The sequence below is a fragment of the Juglans microcarpa x Juglans regia genome, chromosome 3D (assembly GCF_004785595.1).
Source record: "Juglans microcarpa x Juglans regia isolate MS1-56 chromosome 3D, Jm3101_v1.0, whole genome shotgun sequence".
In the NCBI taxonomy this organism is placed as follows: Eukaryota; Viridiplantae; Streptophyta; class Magnoliopsida; order Fagales; family Juglandaceae; genus Juglans; species Juglans microcarpa x Juglans regia.
The window spans coordinates 18,402,089-18,427,421 of NC_054598.1; the positions used below are offsets into that span (position 1 = coordinate 18,402,089).

At 38.5% G+C, this 25,333-nt stretch overlaps 1 protein-coding gene across 1 annotated transcript; it reads left to right on the forward strand.

Moving 5' to 3' along the window:
* Positions 1-5,837: 5,837 nt before the first annotated feature.
* Positions 5,838-7,224, forward strand: LOC121255910 (lignin-forming anionic peroxidase-like). Its single transcript, XM_041156463.1, has 4 exons — positions 5,838-6,101; positions 6,185-6,376; positions 6,481-6,646; positions 6,830-7,224. Exons 1-4 carry the CDS (start codon positions 5,886-5,888, stop codon positions 7,222-7,224), a joined length of 969 nt encoding a protein of 322 aa, XP_041012397.1. The 5' UTR covers positions 5,838-5,885.
* The last annotated feature ends 18,109 nt before the right edge of the window (positions 7,225-25,333 follow it).

A 25,333-nucleotide genomic window follows, 5' to 3' on the forward strand; every position in this document is an offset into this window, starting at 1 on the left:
GATTATCTAAAATGGAAGATTCAGTGATATGCGACCTGAATTGTGGAGCTCAAAAAGATTTGGTCACCAACAGATTGATTGCAAAACTCAGATTTGGTGGTCAGCAGCCGATTGATCTCGGTCGGGAGGAATTATCCCACCGAGTAGACGCCGTGTGTGCTAAATATAACTGGCGTGGAGGTCACAAATGAACGGGCGTGGAGGTCACAAAGACCACATAGCCCTTTCCTCGCCTACCGAGTGGAAAGACTCCCGAAGGGGGTGAAAGACTCCTCTCGTCTTTTCTATTTGTTGCACACGATGTCGTTTAGGTTGGTCTTTTACGTTGGTCGTTTAGACTAGTCGCCCAATCTAACCGCCTAGAGCCTGGTCGCACCTTCTGGTCACGAGTCTCCTCTCCTACCGAGAGGTAAGTCTGAAATTTCTTTGCTGTCCACGGGACAAGGCTCCTTGCCCAAATCTCATCGGCTCTCTTCAGATCTTGCTGCCTCTTATCGGTCTGGATCCGTAATCTTTTATTTGGTACCAAAATGCTCTCCTTTTGTATTAAATCTTCTCATTCCTTCAAATCTAAGAAAATAAATATAAATATGTAGAAATAAAATAAAATCAATAGTATTGAAGGGAAAACGACACTTTTCATAAATAAAAGAGTAATAAAAATCACATTAAAATAACACTTATCAAAGGCAGAAAACATTGAGTCTATTCACTATTACCTTAGAAACTAGCTTCTACATCACATTAAAAAGACTAATTAGTCGAAAGTCAAAAACCAATTCACAAACCTTTTTCTTAGGAATCAAACTAATACGTGTATGATTGAGCTCTCTTGGCAAGTGACCAGAATTTAGTGTTTGTAAAATAACAGCAGTCACAGAATTACCAACAATGTCCCAATTTTTTTGGAAAAAAAAGGGAGACATACCATCTGGGCTTGGTGCCTTAGTTGGATGCATTTGCTGAAAAGCCACCCTTACTTCTCATCTGCTTGAAAAGATTTTGTCAATTCTGAATTCATCTCTTCTGTAACCTTTTGATGCACACAATCCAAAACTTCCACTTGGTTCCTCTGAGTAGAAGAAGTGAAAAGTTTTGTGAAAAAATCCACTACTAATATGTCCCTTTGAGCACCTTCCATTCAAACACCCCTCTCATTTTGTAATCTCTTGATAAAATTTCTTTTTATTCTACTTGTAGTTTGAGCATGAAAAAATCTAGTGTTTTGATTTCCTTTTTGAAGCCATTGGACTCGAGATCTTTGCCTCCACATTACTTCTTCTCTCAAGCCATAATTGCACCTCCTTTCTAGCTGAAATTACACCAACTGAATCAGGTTGCAAAGAATCCATAGCCTGAACACTCTGCAAATTTGTTCTAGCAGCATCTAGTTTCCTTCCACATTCCCAAAGGAATTTTTGTTCCACAAAACCAATTGTTTCCCACACTATCTAATCATCCTCATAATTCCCTCCATACTACATCTATCCACTCCAGTAATCCAAACATGATCAATAATCTGAGCAGATTTTTCTTAACCCACCCGCATAGCCTCAAATGAAAACTGTTTCTTTTTTCTCCCACTAACTTCAAGTTCTTCAGTTTCAAACCACACAGGTAGGTGGTATGAATGAGTAGCAACACCATGTTTTACCATAGCCTGAGGAAACACATGATAAAGTTGATTGTTCCCCAAGAATCTATCTAACCTTTTAGAAATGGATTTGTCCCCTTCCCTTCGATTGCACCATGTGAACTTTGGCCTCCTAAAACCCAAATCCCTCAAGGAACAATCCATAAGAACCTCCGTAAAAGCATCCATTTGATTTTTAGGACGTGGCCTCCTTCCCTTCTTCTCATTCAAATGCAAAATTTTATTAAAATCACCCCTAAAAGTCAAGGTTATTCCTCACCAGAATTAGGTGTTCTAATTAGATTCCAAGTCAAGTGTCTATTAGCAGTATCAGGGTGCCATAGACATCTGTGAATTTCCATTCTGACAAATCCCCCTTCTTAATTAAAGTCTCAATGTGATGCTTAGAATAACAATGCTAATCCACCGCTTTTGCCCACACAATCAATTGTAAAGCAATTACTAAAATGCAATTTAGACTTACAAATTTCCATAGCACGTGCCTTCATTTTGAAGAAACACCAGATTGGGATCTTTTTTCATGATCAAATAACGTAAAGCTCGAATTCTCTATGGGTTCCCAAGCCCACATGAATTCCAACATAAGGTTTTCATGGCTGTCGGCAGGGCTGGACCCCAGCCTCTATCGGTCTCTTCCACTCTAGAGAAATGCTTTCTTGTGAAGATGAGAAAGTCTTCCTCTTCTCTGCATGCAAACCCTTCGAAGCAAACGAATATGATATTCCAATGGCCAAAAGTTTCCTTTTCCATTTACGGGCTTCTTTATTTCCATTATTAATTGGACTCAGCATCTCTTGAAGGCCACCAACAGAATGGGCCCCTTGATCACATTCCAGAACAGAATCTCCATTCACTCGGTCCACTACATTCCCTTCACTAACACAACCCACTAGATTTCCCTCGTTAACATGCCCCACCAAGCTTCCTTCCATCCCTTCCAACAGTTCATTCAACTTTTCAAAAACATGCATGCGTGAAAGGCGCAAACCACCACCTACCTGACTCAACCGTTCAACATCACTAACCCCCACTCCTTCACGACTCCTCTTCTCATCCGAATAACTAGCATTGATGGAATTTTTTGAAACGTCCGCAAGGCTAGGAGCTGTTGATGCCGCAATTGTCTCCCCCACCTTATGTGCATTACTGTGCTCACTTGCCTGAACATCCCCCTCCGTAGACAGTTGATGACAGTCTAATGCTTTAGCTACTTTTCCACCAAGACCAACTCCACGCATCCACTGACCATAGGGAAGAAGACCCTGTTTCTCATCAAACTATCCCCATTATTCACATTCTCTTTGAGAATGACCAATTCTCCCACAAAAGCAACAAAAATCAGGTATTCTCTCATATGAGAATCGCACCCAGTAAGGGATACTAGAATCGATGCATAGCTTCTTCTCCCTTAACATAGGCTTTGTAATATCCAGACAAACTCGAACACGTAGAAATTTGCCCCAAGCAATTTTTCCATCAAGCAGATCAACCTCCTCAACTGTACGCAAAGCACTTCCAATCAGTCTTCCCACGGATTCACCTCGAGTCATTAGAGGCAAGCCATGAATTCGCACCCAAAACGACACTTCAATTAACTGCAACGTTTGTATTTGTTGAGAACCATCAAAATTTTTAACTAAGACCAAGTGTTTGTCAAAAGTCCAAGGACCATCCCTAATGACCCTGTCCTTATCCCTCACATCCTCAGATTCTAAAATTAAGAACTTTGAATCCAAATCTTGAATTCAAATCGACTTCATAGGATGCCAAACCCTACGCAGCATCTACTTTAGAGCATCCTTGTTATAATGTTTCGACGTCAACAATTGTAATATCAGACACTTCTCACCCCGCATAACAGTGTCTCGAACCACCTCTGCATCAACGAGGATGACTTCCTCTTCAGATTCTGTCAAAGATAGCCTACCATACAAGCCTTCCAATTCATCAGCCATAATCCATAGTAGTACACTCACAATAGATAGGGACCCCTGCACATGAAGCAGGAAAAAACCTCTACTTGTAGTGGAAGAGAGAGGAAAAAAGAATTTCGAAATTAAAACCTTAGGATTGTTAAAGGTGTCGTAATTTTTTCCATTCTTGAGTTCAGCATTTTGCCCATCTATTTTGCACAACTTCTCATTCATGCCAACCAGGAACTGCTTCTCCACGATTTCTTAGCAAATGAAGAGGATGACTCCAAAGAGCCATTTTACGAAAGGATTACAGCATACCGAGACAAATACATTGGGTTTTTCATATTCAAGTGAAGATACGCATTTCCTTAATCCTATTTTGAAGTTTTGTTGACAAAATCCTCAAGAACTTTTGGGTGTTGGACTTTGCGTGTGCATTTTCGTCTATGATCTCAAGGGTAGAGATTCATAGCATAATTGCAGGAAAAAAAAATCACTTCAGGGCATAAAAAAATTCTCCAAGTTATATATATAAGTACAAATATATTAGAAGTGACTACGAGGGAAAGTAGTGATTGAGATAGAGAACGACATAAAAGAGAGAGACAAAAGGAAATACGAGCAAAACATTGGTCTTTCCTCCGTCGAACAACTTTGCTTAATTTGAAGCTCGTGGGTGAGGCTCTGAAGAACCATCAGGTTGTGTTTTAAAAGAGGCCGGTAAATTTGACATTTCACATTATGATGAAGTGGAGGGTGTGCGTTCGTGCTACTGAACGGGTGTACTTTATATAATTTTTATTTGGATTATACCAGTTGCTTACTATGACTAGAGAATTTTTTTCCTCCCTCTCAAAAATCAACATTGCCAACAGCTACTTGGAGTGCACATTAGAGATATTATTTCATTTTTTTGGATCCCTTTGAACTTTTGATAAACCATTAGATGCAAACCTGATGAATGGCATGAACATGTTTTTCTTCAAAGACAATGTTATTTATATTTACAATTTAATTTACATTATAGCCATACGTGTTAATTTGGCAACTATTGAAAAATATGTAAATTTTAAAAACTCAAAATTTGAAATTTAGTTTAAAAAGGGAAACACTTAAATAAGACTACAACTCAATCTATACATACAATATTGTGCATAAAATTATAGTTACGTACTCTAGCATGCAATATTACTCTTTCTTCAGTATGTTTTTTTAATAGTTCGGTCATGTTAAAGGGGAAGGGGTTGTAAACTTTGCACATAAATATTAAAGAAAAATGCTATTCATCATCCACACAAACCACACACCACACCATTTTTTTTAAAATTTTTTTCTAAGAATAAAACAAAATAAAAATTAAAAATTTTTAAAAAAAATAAAAAAAATATATGGTATGTGATGTGTGGGAGTGATGAAGAGCAAAACTCATTATTAAATCACAGTGGGATTATCACATCTATTCGTTTATATAATGCCAGGTTTTTTTTTTTTTTCATTTATGTTTTTCGTTTTTTTTTTAAATTAATTTTCTGCTTCAATAATGCGGATAACCATGTTAAAAAACAACAAATGGAAACTATCAAAGATGTGGTCGAAGAAAAAAGCGTTTCAATTTTTTTTTTTTTTTTTAAATACGTTCGATTAGAATTAATAGCTTGCACATGGTAATTAATGATGAATGGACTGGATCAGACATCGATATAGTTGTCGTATTAGGGAGCTTTTTGACGGTGACTTTCATATATATTATTTTAATTAATTAAAAAAGAGCAAAACCTTTGACTGATATAATTAACTTGAATCATAGATATTAATTAAAAGCCAATTCGGCGTGCATGGTATTTATGAGGGTGGGAACGAAACCTTACGCGGTATGCTGAAATATCAGACCGTTTAATATTTATCCTGCTGCCATGGCACCAACATTTGATTATTTCTAATAAAACGTACGTATATATGGGACATTAATTAATTAATTGTAGAGAAAACCAACGTACTGTAGCTGACCATTTCATGCATGGAGGCCGCTGTACAATTGATCCAGCTTTGAATTGTTTGGTCCATATATAGGCGTCAGATGAGACTGTAGCAAGGCGGCTCATGATGATTTGCTTTAATTATTAGCACTATATATATACACAATATGAGCCTTGTGCTTCACATCCCATCTTGAAATATTTAGCTCCAATACGTTGATCTCCTCTGATCGGTACTGATCTCCATTCCATTTCTATAATTGAGCTGTATACTCCAGTACTAAATATTAGAAACAAGACTATTTCGGTTTTCATCTGTGAAGAAAGAGATCATCAAACATGGCTTCTACTGTTACCTGGGCATGCTTGATTCTTGCTCTATTCTTGTTTATCTCGAGCATGACATGCGAAGCACAGCTATCCTCTAAATTTTATGACAACACATGTCCGAAAGCACTTAGCACGATCCGAACAGCCACTAGAAGCGCCGTTTCTCGTGAGCGAAGAATGGCGGCATCGCTCATCCGGCTTCATTTCCATGATTGTTTTGTCCAGGTATGTAAAACTTGCAAGACACTTAAATTTTCCATTCATAATAATAGATAACATAATTATTATGAAACATCTTATTCATGTAGGGTTGCGATGCATCAATTTTGCTTGATGATACTCCCTCAATATTGGGTGAAAAAACAGCTCCAAACAATGCTGGTTCAGTGAGAGGATACGAAGTCATTGATGACATCAAGTCTAAAGTGGAGAACGTTTGTCCTGGTGTTGTATCATGTGCAGATATTCTATCAGTTGTAGCTCGGGATGCATCTGTTGCTGTGAGTCACTAGCTAGTACCTTTCTCAACTTGTATTAATTCTCTCCAAAGCATTCACGACGTATTAATTAGTAAATAACTTGATCTTTTCTACAACGAAATCAGGTCGGTGGACCATCATGGACGGTGAAGCTTGGAAGAAGAGACTCTACCACAGCAAGCCTCAGCCTAACCGAGACCAACCTTCCGAGGTTTACGGATAGCCTTGGCAGATTGACTTCCTTGTTTCGTGAGAAAGGTTTGAGTGAAAGAGACATGGTCGCCCTTTCAGGTTTGAGCCTAATTAACTCTTATATAATATATATATATATATATCTAAATATATATATATATATATATATATATATATATATATATGTATAGTGAAAGGATGGAAATTTTAATTATCACGACAACATGCATGCAAGGGCAAGATGACTAAATACCAGCGTACGTTTTCTATGAAATATTGCAGGATCGCATACAATAGGACAAGCAAGATGTGTGACCTTCCGCGGTAGGATTCACAACAATGCAAGTGATATCGATGCTGGGTTTGCTAGCACTAGAAAGCGCAAGTGTTCACTTGCTATAGGTACCGACGACGAGAAGATAGCACCGCTTGATTTGGTGACACCCAATTCTTTTGATAATAATTACTTTAAGAATCTCATTCAGAAGAAGGGTCTTCTCCAATCTGATCAAATACTATTTAGTGGAGGATCCACAGACAGCATTGTTACAGAGTATAGCAAGAGCCCTTCAACTTTCAAAAATGATTTTGCGGCTGCTATGGTCAGAATGGGAGATATCGAACCCATCACGGGTTCTCAAGGACAGATACGAAAACTTTGCAGTGTTGTCAACTAAGCTGTCAAGAGCAAATCTATTCATTTTCTCATTTCTTTTGGTAAAAAAAATGCCATAATTAAATTGATTGTTTTTGTATTGAGTAAATAAGAGATAGGCCGGGACGCGTAACCTGAGACGTTCCATTTCGTATGTGTTATCATCTGCAAAGCAAAACAAGTACTGTAAAAGATGAATGACTTTCCAGACTGTAATTAACATTCCAGGCATAAGCATTATTTGAGTGATCTAATAATATTAGCAATATTTGTCTGTCTCAATCTTTTGTACAATTACTTACTTCTTTCTAACGTGCACGTCGATCTCTATAAGCTATATATATATATATATATATATATATATATATATATATATATATATATATATATAACAGCAAAATAAGGAAAAGCCGAAGCTGACTGAAGAAGAAGAGAAGGAAGGAAATGGAAGAAACAAGATATATTGCACAATAATTAAATTATGCAAGCACAAAATAAACAGGCAGTTAAACCAGCCATATGCATGTATGAATATGCAAAATTAATTGTAATAAACATATAAGTTTTATTAAAATTAACAAGTTTAAAGTAATTACATGTGCAAGGTAGTGCAGATTTGTACTTACAGAAATCAGGATAAATAAGGAGACTCAAGAACAGGTCAGAGAGGATCAGAAGTTTTCTCTCGAGTGAGTTCTGGTTTGAGTTCTGCCTCAGCTCAGAATAAGGTTCTCATTTTATAGCATAAGGAGTTCCTGTTTACAATTATTAGAGTAAAACAGTAAATCAACCCGTGAGTGAACAGCGGGAACTGTTTAGGCACGGGGCTCAGAGTATCATTATTGTGTCTCTCCAGCTGTCCTCGTGGGCGGCTACTTTCGGCATAAAATGACAAAATACCATTCGGTCGTCTCTGTGTCTTCCAGCTGTCTGTGGTCGGCTGCTTTAGGCACAGGGTGACGAATATCTCAAAGAGGACTATGGTCGGTCTTCTTTGAACTCAAGTAGTAGTCAATCATCTTCCAGCTTGGGAATGCCTTCTGAATCATGACCAAATATATTACTGTATGAAGCTTCTGAGGATGCTTCTGAATTCTCATCGTTTTTAGAATTATCACTCGTAGACTTAGACAGTTGTTGCTCCAACAATTTTATTAAATCTTTTTTACCAAGTCTGTTGAGGATATTATCTTTAGCAGACATAGAAGATTTCTTTGAAGATGAGCTGATGGCTTTTCCTTTTGATGAAGTAGTTGGTGAATTAGGGGCCCGAACTATCAAGAGGTATTCGGGGACTGGTGAACCAGATTTGATTGCTAGGAATTCCTTCTTGTCTTGCAAATCAGGAGCGACTTGAGGGAAATCTTTAATCATCTGGTTGATCACTTTTTCAGTATATCCAAATCTATCCCACCATTTTGTGAAATAAGCTCGATCAATTATATCAGCATTTTTCTCATAAGTCCATTTAAAGATTCGCGGTAGTTTGTAGTTTTTGCAAAAATGGAGCTCATAAGAAAACATCTGTGAATGCCAGTTTAGTTTTGTACCAGCAACTTGTTGATAAAATGTAAAAACTCTGGCGAGCTGCTCGGAAAGATTCTGTGAAATTAATCTGAATTGGTCCCACCATTGGAGGAACCAATAAGGAAAAGTTCCTTTGAATCTTGTTTCAAAATTAATGAACCATGAATGGCTCATATCTGGTACTTGAAAGAACATGAAACGTCTCCAGGTAGTTATGTAATCAAAATAATTATAACTCAGTGCAGAGTCTGAGAGTCTTTTGGGAGTCTATTGGTTTGTTCCCCATTCGGCCTCTGTCATGACTCGAAGGATATAAGCACTGTGATAGATTAATTTGGTGGAATCATTCTTATCATAAATGAGTTTTATGACAAGAGAGTTGGTGAGAATTAAAATACTAGAATAATACTGGAGATTTTTGGAGGAATCTTCAGGTATCTAGTGGAAATTAGGGAGGAAATAGGAATAGGCTATTTTGAACGGATCTGTTAGGTTAGAACGATTAGGTTCTATGTGAAACAGATGGGTTATAAATGGCTTCTTCATGTATTCAGATTTTCCTTTTGGAAGGAAAAATTGAGGAGTAATCAAAGTAGGACCTTTTGATGCCACTGCTTTCGCATATGGATCAAAAGGTGTAGAAACCGTAGACGCAAAGGTCGCCGGTTGCACAATTTTACCAAGAGGTGTGAACCTATTGGCAATATCCAGTGCTGTTGATGAGGCACTGGGCACAGTGGTGGATCCAGACTCATTCTTGATGAGTTTTATACTGGGTATTGGTGGTGGGGGGTTCACTCTCTGTTTCTCTTTTCCTTTCTTCTTGCTTACGCTCATGGTTGGGTGTCTGCAAGAACTCTCTGGTAAGAAAATCAGGGATAGAATTATCAATGCCTTTGATGTATTCAATATCAAAATCAAAAACACTTAAAATACCTTGCCATCGTGTAAAAATATGTTTTGATGCAATATTTTCAACATCTTGTTCTAAAACAAATTTGACACTCATGCAATCAATACGAAGAAAAAACTTTTTGTTTAACAAATCAGATTGAAATTTAGAAATACATAGTACTATAGATAAAATTTCTTGTTTAATAGTATTATATTTTTCTTGTGCAGGATTCCAGGTTCCAGAATGGAAACGAACAATTTGTTCGGAAGAACCTAGTAAAACAGATTGTTTCAGAATGCCACCATAACCAATGTTTGAGGCATCTGTTTCAACAATTTTAAATGAATCAGAAGTGGGGATACCAAGGCATGGAAGAGTCTTGACATGTGCTTTGATTTTCCTCACGATTTTAGTACGGAATTCTGTCCAAGGGAGAGGATTAGAAAGAAGTCGTTTGAACAAGGGACGACATTGTTTCCTCATATCCTTGTAGAAATCAGCAACATAATTAAGAGATCCTAAGAATCTCTGTAATTGATTTTTGTCAAGAATGACATCAGGAAATTTGTCAGCAAAATCAATGGCTCTTTGGATCGGCCTGATTTTCCCTTCAGAAATATCATAACCAAGGAATCTGATCTTGGTTTGGAATAGTTTGATCTTTTTCGCAGAAACGACAAGACCATTGAGTCTAATGATGTCTAGAAATGAATTCAAATATTTACAGTGTTCATCAATAGATTTAGAAAAAATAAGGACATCATCTATATAGACGATGGTAAAAGCAGAGAACGAGTTGAAGACGTTGTTCATGATATGTTGGAACTCACTAGGGGCATTTTTGAGACCGAATGGCATTACATTCCATTCGAATGACCGAAGGAGGATACAAAGGCTGTCTTATACCGGTCTGACTCGGCTATCTGGATTTGTCAAAACCCAGATTTGAGGTCAAATTTGGAAAAAACTACAACATTACTCAACCTATGAATTAAGTCATTTTTGTTGGGAATAGGGTACCTAATCCACTGTAAGACTTTGTTCAAAGGTTTGTAATTAATGACTAGATGAGGGGAACCTCTTTCTAGTTCAGCATTTTTCCGGACATAAAAGGCTAGACAAGACCAAGGGGACTTGCTTTATCTAATTATGCCTTTTTTCAAAAGATCTGCAATTTCCTTTTTGCAGAATTCTAAAATCTGACTATTCATCTAAATTGGTCTGGCTTTAGTGGGGATGGTGCTTTCATCAAAATTTTTGATATAGGGAAGAGAAACGATGTGTTTCTTCCTATGCCAAAAAGCATTTGGTAAATCAAAACAAACATAAAAAACAAGATGCTTGTTAAAATCATCAATTTTTGAAAGTAAAATTTGCGAAGATAATTGTTCAGAAATCTTTTTATATCTTATTTCCTGTTGGAGGAAATTCAAATGCTTTCGTTTTGCAAAAAACAAAGATTTCAAACCTTTATCTTGATCAATCTCTTGACGAGATGCAAATTTGAATTTGATATTTTGACCAAAAGGGTCGGTAGTAATACCATCATTTTCAGTCAAAAAAGGATATAAAGCAGAGATAAAAGGAATGCCTAAAATCACTTTGTCAGACATGTTTTTAACTAAAACAAAAGGGATTTTAAAGTAAACATTGTTCTGAAAAACATGAGCGTTGTTAAGCTCATATGTAATTTTCATCTCAGATCCATTTGCAGAAAATATCTCTCAGAAGATTTTTCAAAATATTTACCAGGAATGAGTCATTCCTGAATGCAATTCAGGTCTGACCCGGAATCAATCATAGCAACAACAGAAAATTGAAAATCATGGGCGACCACAATGGTAACCTTTGAAAACCATTTTAGAGGAATGATATGATAGATCAAACAAATCTGGTTATCACCAGCTAACTCATGTTGGCTTGAACCAGAATCATTTGTTTGCTCATTGTCAGAAGGAATATCCTGATCAAGTTGTTTATCGATTTTAAACACTAAAAATTCTTGTTTTAAAATCTCATTTTCAGACTTAAGGTTGTTTACCTCAGATCTGAGTTCAACGATTTCTTTTTTAACAAGATTTATTTCGTGTTATAAATCATTTGTAGAAATTTTCTTGGATTTTTTCTTTTGAAATCTTTCCAAGATTTCTTGAAAACTAATCCTTTGCTTAGCGGATTCTGGTACTTGGCGAGCCATAACCTTTCTTAACTTAAGAATATATTCTTCCTTAAGTTCAGGATTTGTTATTTGAAAAATCAAGGTTAGCAATATGTTTTCTTGTTCTTCAGATTTGGACAAGACATGGATTGTCTTACCTTTTGTTTGGCAACAAGTATCATTACAATTGCAACCTAGCTTAGGACCAGTAGAATCTAGAGATTCAATTTTCGAGTGATATTCTGAATCACTAGAACTGAACTCAAGGATATCAGATGATGAAGACGAAGCTATTTCTAGGAGTCGAAATAGTTCTTCTTTATCATTGTTATCAATATTCAACTGATTAAACTTTTTTTTTAATTTTTTATCTTTTTTGGCTTTTTGGGGGCATTTATCAGCGAAATGTCCTGGATTGCCACAAATAAAACATTTTCTTTGAGAAAAATCTTTAGATTTATTTTTCTTAGAAAATGGTTTTTTATAAGTTTTCTTATAAAATTCATCACGGGGTTTTCCCCTGATGCCACCATGAGGTTTAAAAAACTTGTGCTTCCTTTTAGAGGGAGCCATAGCAGGAAGTCCAAATTGTTCACAAAATGTTTCCATTTCGTATTTGACTTTCTTGCTATTTCTCATCTGCTCTCGAAGCATTATTTGATCATTACACATACTAATACCAAGTTTCTTGATTACTGCACAAATATCACCATAGGTGTATGCATCGTAATTAAGAGACCCAGCAATAGTAAGTTCATCATTCACTTTGTAAGCAAACCAGCGAGGTAATCCATCAATAAATTTCTGCTTCCAATAAGGCTTCTGACTATCATCACGAAGCATTACTTTGGAAATGAAAACATCTTGGTACCATCTATAATCAGACATCTGATGACATCTAAGATTATTTAACTGGTCGCTGATGCGGCTAGTTATATCAGATGGTGTGCCAATGAAATGTTTTAAAATTGTGTAAATCAAAGTATTAACTCCATCAGATTGGACAGATCCAATAGATTCATCAAAAATAGGTAACCCTTCATCATTACACTTGACAGCATTCTGAATGGTTTCCTTGGCATCTCTGGTTAGGTGTTTATCCCACCAGTTTCTTAAAACACTGGAAAAACCTTGTGTTAAAATCTTAACAATATCAGGTTGTCTGATATTGTTGTTCACATAAGCATTTGCTACAAGGGACATCTTACTTATGGTATTCATGATCTCTTGTTCAGAGAAACCATCAATATTCCATTCGTAAACCTTGTCAGCAGAGTAAGAAGATTGGCTTTGAAAAACTTTTTCTTCAAACTGTAAATCAGGAGGAGTAGGCCTGGAATACCAGTTCTTCGTCAGACTCATTGGTTTGGGTCCTTTTGAAGAGAATCTGGCAATTTCAGGTTTTAACACAATATCTTGAAAATTCTTTTCAAGTAAGTCAAGATCCCTTTCTTCAGAAGAGTGATCGTTAGAAGACTCATCTGTAGTTTCAACAAGAACTTCTTCTTCTATTTCTTTATTAGACAAAGCACTAGTAGAAGGCTGTTCTCTTTTTAGATCATTAAGCATTTGATCAATCTTATCTAAAGTCTTTGCCTAGGGATTTTTAAAATTAATTTTGGCTCGACTTTCGGGTAAGATAATCAAAGGTTTTTCAATCATTTTCTTTGTTTGATCTGTATTCAAAACCAAAGGAATAGGATCAGGTTTTTCAACCTTTTCTTCAATCCGATCCAACTGTTGTCCGATTGTATGAAGAGCAAGATTCACAAAGTTATTTTGAGAAATAACCTTTTTTGTTTCTTTGAGAATCTTGTCTTTCTCAGGATCTCTAGAAACAGTTTTCGAGATTTTGAAAGGTGAATCAGATATCTCAACCCCTTTGTGGGTGATGAGAACAGTCTCCAAAGGCGGATGGCTAGACTGGACTACCATTTTGCCTTCTTCCTTGAAAAAATTAGTTTTAACAACATTCAAAGTATTGTTAGAAACATAAATATTTTCAACAAAGTCAAAGAAAAGAATATGCTTTTGTTGCTTATTCATTTCTTCTTTCCATTTCTGTTTAATTCGTTGTTTTTCTTTTTCAGAATACTTTGTATGGTAGGCTTTTCGCCTAGCACTATTTTTTGAAAGTTTGTATTCTTCAAAAAGATAAACAAGATCAAACGCAAATGGTTTATTCAACACAGTTAAACTGTGATGAACTTGTGGTGCAACAGGAGCTACCATATCTGAAGCTGTAGGTGATAAAGATGAGTCATCTTCTTTATCGGCTTTATTATGAGTAGGCTGGTCTTTGGAGGATCCAGCATCCTGTGCAGAGTAAAAAGCATAAGTAACTTAAGAGGACGTAGAGAGTCCTTTCAGTTTTAAAACAGGATTAACAGGTTGGGCCATTTTAACAGAATCTTCCAAAAATTGTTTGAGATTTTGTTCTCTTCTTACTGGAATTTCTGACCCTTCAAAAGAAGAACTAGATCTTGCAAAAGAATTTCTTCTTAGTCTTGGAGATCTAGACTGATCAAAACTAATTTTAATGGTTCCATCTAAATACTGTTAAATGTTACTTGGGTAACTGTCAACAGGGTTTCGGGGAATAGGAGGAACCTCATCTTCCAAAATCCATTCTTTGGGAAGAATTATATCTTTCCAAAAAATCATTTTTGGAGTCGAAACATCCGCATCTGGGGTTGAACTCTGGATCAGAAGAGTTTTTCTCTGGATGGGTTTTGCAATAGCCTTTGGATTTAAACTCGTTTTTAAAAGACGATAATAAATCCTGTAAATCAAAGTAAGGGGTTTGCTACCCTTAAACATATCATAACCAGAAGTTAAAATATTTAAAGTCAAACATTTTAAAATATGTTTATCATCAAGAGTAAGTGTTAAATCAGGATAACAATTAAAATGGACTGGTCCATCCGTTAGAGAGGATTGGATCATTCCGAGAATACTTGCACAATAATTAAATTATGCAAGCACAAAATAAACAGGTGGTTAAACCGGCCATATGCATGTATGAATATGCAAAATTAATTGTAATAAACATATAAGCTTTATTAAAATTAACAAGCTATATATATATTATCACTACTAGAAATTTGACAATTTAGTCCCTAATATTAGTTGTTTAAGATGAAATTTAAATTTCGTCCAAAAATATTGAAGTGGTGTTTTACCCGAACTATAGTCTCAAGGACGAAAAACATAATGTCCCAAAAGAGAAAATAGTTTGAACTTAATGTAATCAGTTTGAACGGTCATGTATTTTACATTCGAATGTTGTGATAAGTGCTCGAATAATATTTGTGGCAGGATGTTTTATACAATGGCAAGGGAGGGTTGCACCTAGTTTGAGACCATTCGTTTGTTGACCATCATCTGCTGGATCCTCATCCTCAATATCAGGCGACACCGCTTGTCCCTTCAACCAATGGTGTAACGTCCATCCTCGTGGTGTGACTTTTAGAAAATAGTTTTTAAGAAAAGGAGATGTGAATTAGTGATCCTTTTTAAAACTTTTTCTCTTTCCTTCCCAGGACATGAAAGGTCCTAAGTTTAAAACTATAATCTACTCTATAAATATAAGAGATGGTTTTGCAGTGGGAATCATTAAGTTAAATAAAAGGCCTTTTACCAAAATATTTTTTCATACTTTATACAAAATGCCTAGGCTTTGGTTACTCCTCTTAGCCTATGTCTGTCCTGACACTTCGTCCTCATGTTGTCTCTGTGAGGGGGAGGGACATACATAAAAACTAAAATGAGTTGAATACTTAGTAAACATTACTTCATACAGTTAAAATATGCTAATATAGGTTTTCAGTCATGCATTCATCATTCCATACATACTATACATAGGACATACATTCATTTAAACATTGCAAGGTGGGGTTTTCTTTAAAAAGGTTTTCTTTTTGTAAAATGTTTTCCAACACCTCGTGTCTTCATTTCTTAAAGAATTAGAGCATACATACATTTTTTTATCACTTTCCTTTGGCCAGAATACACTGTTAAGCCCCATGTGTTAGGGTTAGCGGTCTTCTTTTAGACATGGATTCCGTCTGTGGCCACAGGTTGGGAATCCGTTTCAATTAGGGGGTAGCATTGGGTGCACTGTCAGTACTACTTATCCGACATTCCGATCTGCCCAACCCTTTTGTACCATCAATCATTCAACCATGGCCGTTAGGTATTTTCATACATTAAAATATTTATTTCCTTTCGTTCCTTTCATTTTCAGTCCTTTTCATTTATCAGTCTGTTCATTTCATAAACATCGTTTAAAGGTATAAGCTTGAACATCATCTTTCAAGGCATCATTCAAAACCCAGTTCATGACATCATTTTAAAACGTAAGGCATAAACCTCACCATTTCGTTTAATGGAAAATGAAGACAATGGATACTATGTATAACATCCATCAGCATGCATACAATTATAACTTTGGGTGCACAAATAGGGGCTTCCAATGAAGGCCATACATATATATATCTTTAAACACCTATACTTGGCATACTTTTCATAAAACATCATTTCATTTCATTTCGTAAAACATCATAAAAAGAAACACTTCTTTTTCATTTTCATATAGTTAGAAAACTCTATAAGAACATGAATATAATATTTACCTGGATTGCCATACTCATTTTATGTAGTCCATTCATGTGCGTGTCAGATGGCAACCTACATGCACACACATACCTTGATGTCATTCTCTATCTAGTGCATAAGCAACTAAACTAGAAAAAATAGACAACACTTCACTTAGACTTTCCACACTTAGTCACACTCTCATTCTATCCATGTCTTCTATGTTTTCCTTTATCATGTGTCCTCTTTTTGGGACCTTCTTGAGGTCACTTTTTCAAAACTACTTCGAGTGCTTATCCTTTAAGGTGAACCATGGAAAAGTGAACCTCCATGGTTTACCTTAAAGTTAAGACACACTAACACCTTCTCACATGCTGCCTACTTCACGTTCTTATCCTTAAAGATGAACCTCCTTGATTCACCTTAGGGTTAAGACACTAGTACCTTCATCTTACTCTTCCTATCAACAAAATCCCGATGCATAACTTGAACTGACCCGGTCATGCATTCCAATCCTAGTCCATACACACGTCACTTTTTTCCTACATCCTAGCCCACACCTCATCCTCATTCCCATCAATGCATGCCACTTAAATTTAAGCCAACTCTGAGGATTACACATCGTGTACCTATGCTTAAGATATATTACCCATTACATATGGTAAATTTGTCTGAAACATGTGTCTAACCAGATTACACATGTATCATAGCCCCATTTATTGCCTAAGACCAACATATATTCCATTGAACGCCCGCTTGTGTAAACAAGCTCCATACTCCAATACTAACCTTCACTTAAACCCGATTGGCATGACCATTCATGCTACCCGTCCAACTTCACAGTTCATCCCAATACTTAACAGGACATAACCACATCAACAACTACACCTCCCATCACACCATGTAGCTCGAAACTACTTCCAAGCTACATCGTGATCCTATCACCTCATATGGCATCCTGCGACTTCACCAACTCCTCACTCATTAGAAGCACGACTTCTCACTTACTCCTATCACTTCATGACATCTAGTCATTCTCCCTCTACGTCACTGTTACACCACTCCGTCACTTCACACCTACAGCAACCATAAGACTGCTACACGTTGACACCTGTCATTTAGACTATCAGTCACATCATAGCTACTGTGAGACACTGTTCCACTGTTCCTGACATTACTCATCACACTCTAAGCTCTTCAGCTACGTAACCATTCACTACTTTGCGACATGCCATACGACACATCACAACATCACCACATGGAATACACTCCACTTGTAGTCCCTTCACAAGACACTATGGCACGTACTACTACGACGCATGCCACACGGTGCATCACTCCACCACGTAGAGTACACTCCTTGTGTACTCCCTTCACATTACGCTATGCCACACAGAGTACACTCCACGTGTACTCTTTCCAATCCACACCAAGTACATCACCACTACAACACATACTTGACCACCACACTTCACAGTACAGTCCACAACACAACTACATAACACACTTCCCAACTATGCCCAACATTTCACATACACGACCACACTTCACATCACCACACTACACAACGAACTCCACCAATACCAACAACACAGTCTACAATCTAACCAATCAACTAACATAATAACGACGGTGAAGGGAAAGAGAGTTATACCATCTTCGGGATTAAACCATGCATTGCTCGCTGCCTAGCACAACTAGTGGCATCAGAAGTCACTGGCTTGGGCGGTGACGATTCCGTCGTGGTCACCACTGTGATCTTACAATGGGACTATTTCGAGTGGATAGATCAAGGGTTTCTCAACTAGACCTAGGCTTTGGCAAGCTTAACGTGACTGTGGAGGGTAGTCAACATGGCAGGGAGTTCGTGGGTGGCTGAGGAAGGGCATACGTGTCGGCTAAGGCCATGTACGGTGGCGGCTAGCCACGTATAGTGGCTATTTTGGGAATTTGGGAGCTGTTTGGGCATTGGGCTAGGCTATTAGGGGTTGGGTTGAGGTCTTGGGGTGGTGGCCTCGTGGTGGTGTCGAGGTGGCACACGACGGAGACATGGTGGCTCGTGGAGGAGCTTGGGTTGTGGGTCTCAAACAAGGGAAATGGAGGGGAGCTTGGTTGGCTATGGCTGGGCATGGAAGAGCTAAGGGAGGTTCTAGGAGGCAGGTGGTGACGTCTGGGAGGTGGCAGGGTGGCCTATGGCAGCAGATCTGGCCACGAGGTGGAGGAGAAGCCGTGGGAGAGTGAGGGTGCGTGTGGAGGCTAGGAGGCCTGGCTGGGCATGGGGAGGCTAGGGGATTGTCATCGGTGAGGGAGAAGGCTGATGGTGGTGGTGCGACGGCATGGGGGTGGCTTACGGCTGCGCTATAGGGAGAAACCCATGGGTTTTGTGCGTGCATGCACTAGAGAGGGAGAAGGATTGTTATGGGCTAGGTTTGGCAGTGGGGATTGTTAGGAGGTCGTGGGGCTTGGTGGTGGTCACTAGGCTAGCATACAGCGGCAGTGGGAGGAGATGGAGGGAGAAACCGATAGGAGAGAGGGGGCTCGCGTGAGGGAGAGGAAGCTGCTGTGAGGGGCTCGGTTCGGCAAGGTGGTCGCCGATGATGGCTAGAGGTGCGCTGGTGGTCGGCAGGATGGCTGTGATGGAGGCATGGGGCTGGGATGGAGAAGCAAATCAGGTTAGGGGGAAAGGGGCTTTTGTCGGGCATAAGGGGAAAGGGAAGAGAGAGAGGAAAAGTGGGGAATGAGGGGCTAGGGTTTCCGTTTTGGGTATTTAATCCCAGCCCTTCATCTAGGATCCCTAATCTAAATCCAACGGTGAGGATTAAACTTGGAAATGAACTAACTTAAAATAGATAATTAAATATAAATATCATATCATATATTTAAAATCAACTATAATTTATGAAATACTAATCTTTCATCATTAAATAAATGATGAAGTTTTGCCAAACATTTTTAAGAGAATAAAACCATCTAATTAATTAGAGTTTTCAACATAATGTAAATCCCCTAATATTTTTAAATAACTAAAATCATTTAGATAAAATATAATATTTTTGGGGCTCCCAAAATATTATAATTGTCTTAAAATCATGCTTGGTTAGATAACACTGGAAATACCCCATTTAAAATATTTCTTGGACATTTAAAATATTTTGAGGGCCTTTAAAACACTAGGCTTAGTTAAAATCATCAGCTATATTTAAAAACATAGCTTCAATATTTAAAACTCGTAGACAAGACTCGTGACCAATTGAGAGAAAAAGGAGCGGGTTGTTACATTCTCCCCTCCTAAAAATTCTGTCCTTGGAATTTGCTAATACTTGAAACAAACCTGTTGGTGTTGGTTCCCCTCATCGTCTTCATTCTTCCATACATCTTCATAGCTCCAATCAGTCCTTGCATAGTACCTTGCATCCTCACGTCCTGGTAATCTTCCACTGAAATACTCGCGTTGTCTTCAATTTTTTAATCATGTCAGTCGTATTGCACTTGTACCCTCCACACTACAATCCTCACTAAAAAGGTTCTAAGTCGCCATCGCATCCTCGACTTGGTCCTAACTTAGCTCGTAGCGGTCCATGCACTCTGTAATTATCGCTATCTACCTATTGTTTCTAATCTATTCCTTTCATAAATATGTAACTACTTCTAGGCGTTCCTAGCATTCCATCATTCATTCCTTCTTTCTTAGCTACCTCCAGTCTCTATCACTTCCTTCATTCATGCACTTAACATAACCTTTCCTAGTAGGTGCCGTTCTGACATGCATGCATTGTCTATGTCATACTAAAAAAATATCATAACATTAAAACATAAAGACTTTCATATACTTACTGTAGGACGAGACATGCCTTGGGAGGACTTCAGCCTAGGTTTTTCCTTCACTTTCAATTTCTCTTTTCAAAAGTTTTCTTTCTTTGTAAAAAGTTTCTCTCTTTTATTTTAAAAACTTTAAAGAATCTTTAATAACCTGAGTTTTTCTCTGATATCACCCTGTAACGCCTGTCCTTATGATGAGACTTTTAGAAAATAGTTTTTAAGAAAAGGAGATTGGGATTACTGATCTTTTTAAAACTTTTTCTCTTTCCTTCCTAGTATATAAAAGGTCCTAAGTTTAAAACTAAAATCTACAATATAAATATAAGAGAGGGTTTTGCAGTAGAAATCATTAAGTTAAATAAAAAGCCTTTTAAAAAAAATACTCTTTCATACTTTATACAAAATGCCTAGGCTTCAGTCACTATTCTCTTGGCCATGCCTATCCTGACGCTTTGTCCTTATGTTGTCCCTGTGAGGGGGAGGGATATACATAAAAACTAAAATAAGTTGAATACTCAGTAAGCATTACTTCATACAGTTAAAGTATACTAACATAGGTTTGCAGTCATGCATTCATCATTCCATACATACTATACATAAGACATGCATTCGTTTAAACATTGCAAGGTTGGTTTTTCTTTAAAAAGGTTTTCTTTTCTAAAACGTTTTCCCACACCTCGTGCCTTCATTTCTTAAAGAATTAAAGCATACATATATTTTTTTTATCACATTCTTTTGTCCGGTACACACTGTTACGCTCTGTGTGTTAAGGTTAGCGATCTTCCTTTGGACCTACATTCTGCTCGTGGTCACAGGTTGGGAATTCGTTTCTGTCAGGGGTAGCACTGGGTTACCTATTTTCATGCATTGAAACATTCCTTTCCTTTCAGTCATTTCCTTTTTAGTCTATGCATTTCATAAATATCATTTAAAAGCATATGTATAAACGTCATCTTTCAAGGCATCATCCAAACTCAGTTCATGGCATCCTTTTAAGACATCTTGTAAAAGCATAAGGAATAAACCTTACCATTTTGTTTCATGGAAAATAAAGATAATAGATACTAAGTATAACATCCATTCACATGCATACAATTATTACTTTGGGTGCACAAATATGGGTTGCCAAGGAAGGCCATACATACATATATATTTAAACACTTATATTTAGCACACTTTTTATAAAACATCATTTCATTTCATAAAGCATCATAAAGAGAAACATTTCATATCATTTAGAAAACTCTAAAAGAGTATGAACATAATACTTACCTAAACTCCATGCCATACTCATTTTATGTAGTTCATTCATGTGCATGTCAGATGTCAACCTACATGCACACACATACCCTTGATGTCATTCTCTATCTAGTGCATAAGTAACTAAACTAGAAAACACTGACTACATTTCACTTGGACTTTCCTCACTTAGACACACTTTCCTTCTATCCCGATCTTTTATGTTTTCCTTTATCACGTTTCCTCTACCTGGGACCTTCTTAAGGTCACCTTTTCTGAACCACTTTGAGTGTTTATCCTCTAAAGTGAACCTCCATGATTCACCTTAAAGTTAAGACGCACTAACACCTTTTCACATGTTTCCTACTCCACGTTCTTATCCTTCAAGGTGAACCTCCTTGATTCACCTTAGGGTTAATATACTAGTACCTTCATCTTACTCTTCCTATCAACCACATCCCGATACATAACTTGAACCGACCAAGTCATGCATCCTAACCCTAGTCCATACACACGTCACTTCCTTCCTACATCCTACCCCACACTTCACCCTCATTCCCATCCATGCATGCCACACAACTTTAAGCCAACTCTAAGGCTTACACATGGTGTACCTATACTTAAGACAGATTATCCATTACCTATTGTAAATCTGTCTGACACATGTGTCTAACTAGATTACACATGTATCCTAGCCCCATTTATCGCCTAAGACCAACATATACTCCATTGAACTCCCACTTGTGTAAACAAGCTCCATACTCCGATACTAACCTTCACTTAAACCCGACTAGCATGACCCTTCATGCTGCCCTGCCAACTTCACAATTCATCTTAACACTTAACACGACATAACCACATTCACAACTACACTTCCCATCATACCACGCAGCTCGAAACTACTTCCAAGCTACACCGTGATCCTGTCACTTCACATGGCATCCTGCCACTTCACCAACTCCTCACTTATCACAAGCACGACTTCTCACTTACTTCTGTCACTTCGTGACATCTCGTCATTCTTCCTTTATGTCATTGTTACACCACTTCGTCACTTCACACATACAACAGCCATAACACTGCTACACGATGACACCCATCACTGGGACTATCGGTCACTTCATAACTACTCTGGGACACAATTTCATAGTTCCCAACATTACTCATAATGCTTTACACACCTCAACTACGCAGCCATGCATTTCTTTGTGACATGCTATACGACATATCACAACGTCACCACACAAAATACACTCCACATGTACTCCATTCACAACACACTACGCCACGCACTATGACGCATGCCACATGGTGCGTCACTCCACCACATAGAGTACACTCCATGTGGACTCCCTTCACATTAAGCTACGACACGCAAAGTACACCCCACATGTAGTCTTTCCAATCCACACCATGCACATTACCACTAGAACACAAACTTGACCACCACACTTTGCAGCACAATCCACAACACGACTACATAACACACTTCCCAACTACGCCTAACATTTCATGTACATGACCACACTATATAGCACAGTCTACAATCCAACCAACCAACTAACATAATAACGAGGGTAATGGGAAAGAGAGTTATACCATCATTCCGGTTAACCAGTGCATTGCTCGCAATCATGCACTGTCAATGGCATCTGAAGTCACTGGCTTAGGCGGTGACCATTGTCACGGCCGTGACCTTACAACGGGACTATTTTGGGTGGACAAATCAGGGTTTCTCGACTAGATCTAGACTTTGGTGGGTTTAACGTGACTATGGAGTGTGATCGACATGGCTGGTAGTTTGTGGGTGGCTGAGGAAGGGCCATATGTATTGGCTAAGGCCATGTACAGTGGCAGCTAGCCACGTATAATGGCTGTTTTGGGCATTTAGGAGTTGTTGGGCATTGGGCTAGGCTATTAGGCATCGGGTTGAGGTCCTGGGGTGGTGCCCTTGTTGTGGTACCAAGGTGGCACACGACGAAGACATGGTGGCTCATGGAGGAGCTTGGCCTGTGGGTCTCAAACAAGGGAAATGGAGGGAGAGCTTGGCTGGCTATGGCGGGGCTTGGAGGGGCTAAAGGAGGTGCTGAGAGGCAAGTGCTGGCGTTTGGGAGGCAGCACAGTGGCCTATGGCGGCAGATCTTGTAACAACCCGCTCATTCTTTCTGACGTAAACAAATTTCGAGGACATAATTTATTTAAAGAGGGGAGAATGTAACAACCCGCTCCTTCTTTCTGACGTAAGCAAATTCTGAGAGCAGAAATTATGTAACGGTCAGCCCTTCTCTCTAGTAACTGTGAGCCTCGTTATGCGTGCCGAATTTAGATGGTGTGTTTTTAAAGATATTATGTGATTTCTAAAGTACGCCCAGTATTTTAAATGCACTGAAAATATTTATATGGGGTATTTCCAGTGTTATTGAACTAAGCTTGATTTTAAACAGGACAAATATAATATTTTTGAAGAGCTCCAAAAATATTATAGTTATCGAAAATCATTTTAATATCATTTATTAAAATGATTTCAGTTATTTAAAATATTATGAGATTTAAATTATGTTGAAAACTCTGATTAATTAAATGGTTTTATTCTTTTAAAGATATTAAATAAGACTTCATCATTTTATTAATGATGAAGCAATATTATTTTATAAACTAAAGTTAGTTTAAATAATATTCTACCTTAATTCTTCTCAGTACTTTTAACTAAGTTAATGTTTACGCATTTTCGAATCAGTATTTAAAGCCCACTGGTAGATCATTTTAAAGATCCCAAGATAAAGGGTTAGGATTAAAACCCAGACCCCTCTCTCTTTCTCCCTCACTTTTCCTTTCCTTCTCTCTCTCCTTCCTCTCCCCCAATGTACGTTGCATGCCCCCTCCCCCTAGCTGATTCTTCCTTAGCCCAGCCTGGCGTCGCCTAGCCTCACCGCCACCACCATTGGTGTCCTCTCACTCCGGTGAGCTTCCACCACTGAAGCCAGCCTCCATCTTGCAGCCATCCTCTCCCACGCATGCTCGCATCAACCCACGTACAGCTTCACGGTGCGTAGCCCCTAGCACTGCCGTACGCGGCTACCCAGGCCACCAAGCACCACAATGAGCTCCGCCTGACCTACCCCTTCCTCCTCCCTTTGACCCAAAGCCAATAGCCCCTTCCTCAAACACACGGAGCTCCTCCAATGCACGAGTTTTCCATACCCACAACTAAGCTCCGCCTCCCACGGCCACTGCATCACCACGAAAGGCTTCTCCTCCCACCAGAGACCTCCCCTAGCCACCCCCATGTCCAGCAGAGCCACCTAGCTCCCCCAGTCTCTCTCAATCTCTCACGAACTCTCCCTCTACCTCACGACTAGATTCACCGCCTCTAACCACCGTGGCACCAGCCCAACACCACCACAAGCTCCACCGTACCTCCTTTAGCCCTTCCATGGCCAGCCATGACTTGCCAAGCTCTCCCTCTGATTTTCCATGTTGAGACCCACGGGTTTCCCTTGGAAACCCACGGCTCCATCGTGCTCCGCCACCCCAGCCACCATGAGACTACCCTCAGCCTCCCTTGGCCTCCCCTAGCTTACCCAAACTACCACTTTATGTGGTGGACAGCCACCATACATGGTGGACACCCACTATACGTGGGTTACTCGCCACGTACGACCCTTTCGACGTCATCAACTGTGATGGACAGTGAGCAATGCACGGGTTATCCTGTCAATAGTATAACCCTTTATCCCTCGTTATTTATGTTATTTGTTGGTTGGTTAGGTTGTGGACTGTGCTGTTAGTATTGTGGAGTTCGCTGTATTGTGATGTGCTGTGTAATGAAGTGTTGAGCATAGTTGGGAAGTGTGATGTGTAGTGTTGTGGAAGGTGCCATAATGGTGGTATGGCATC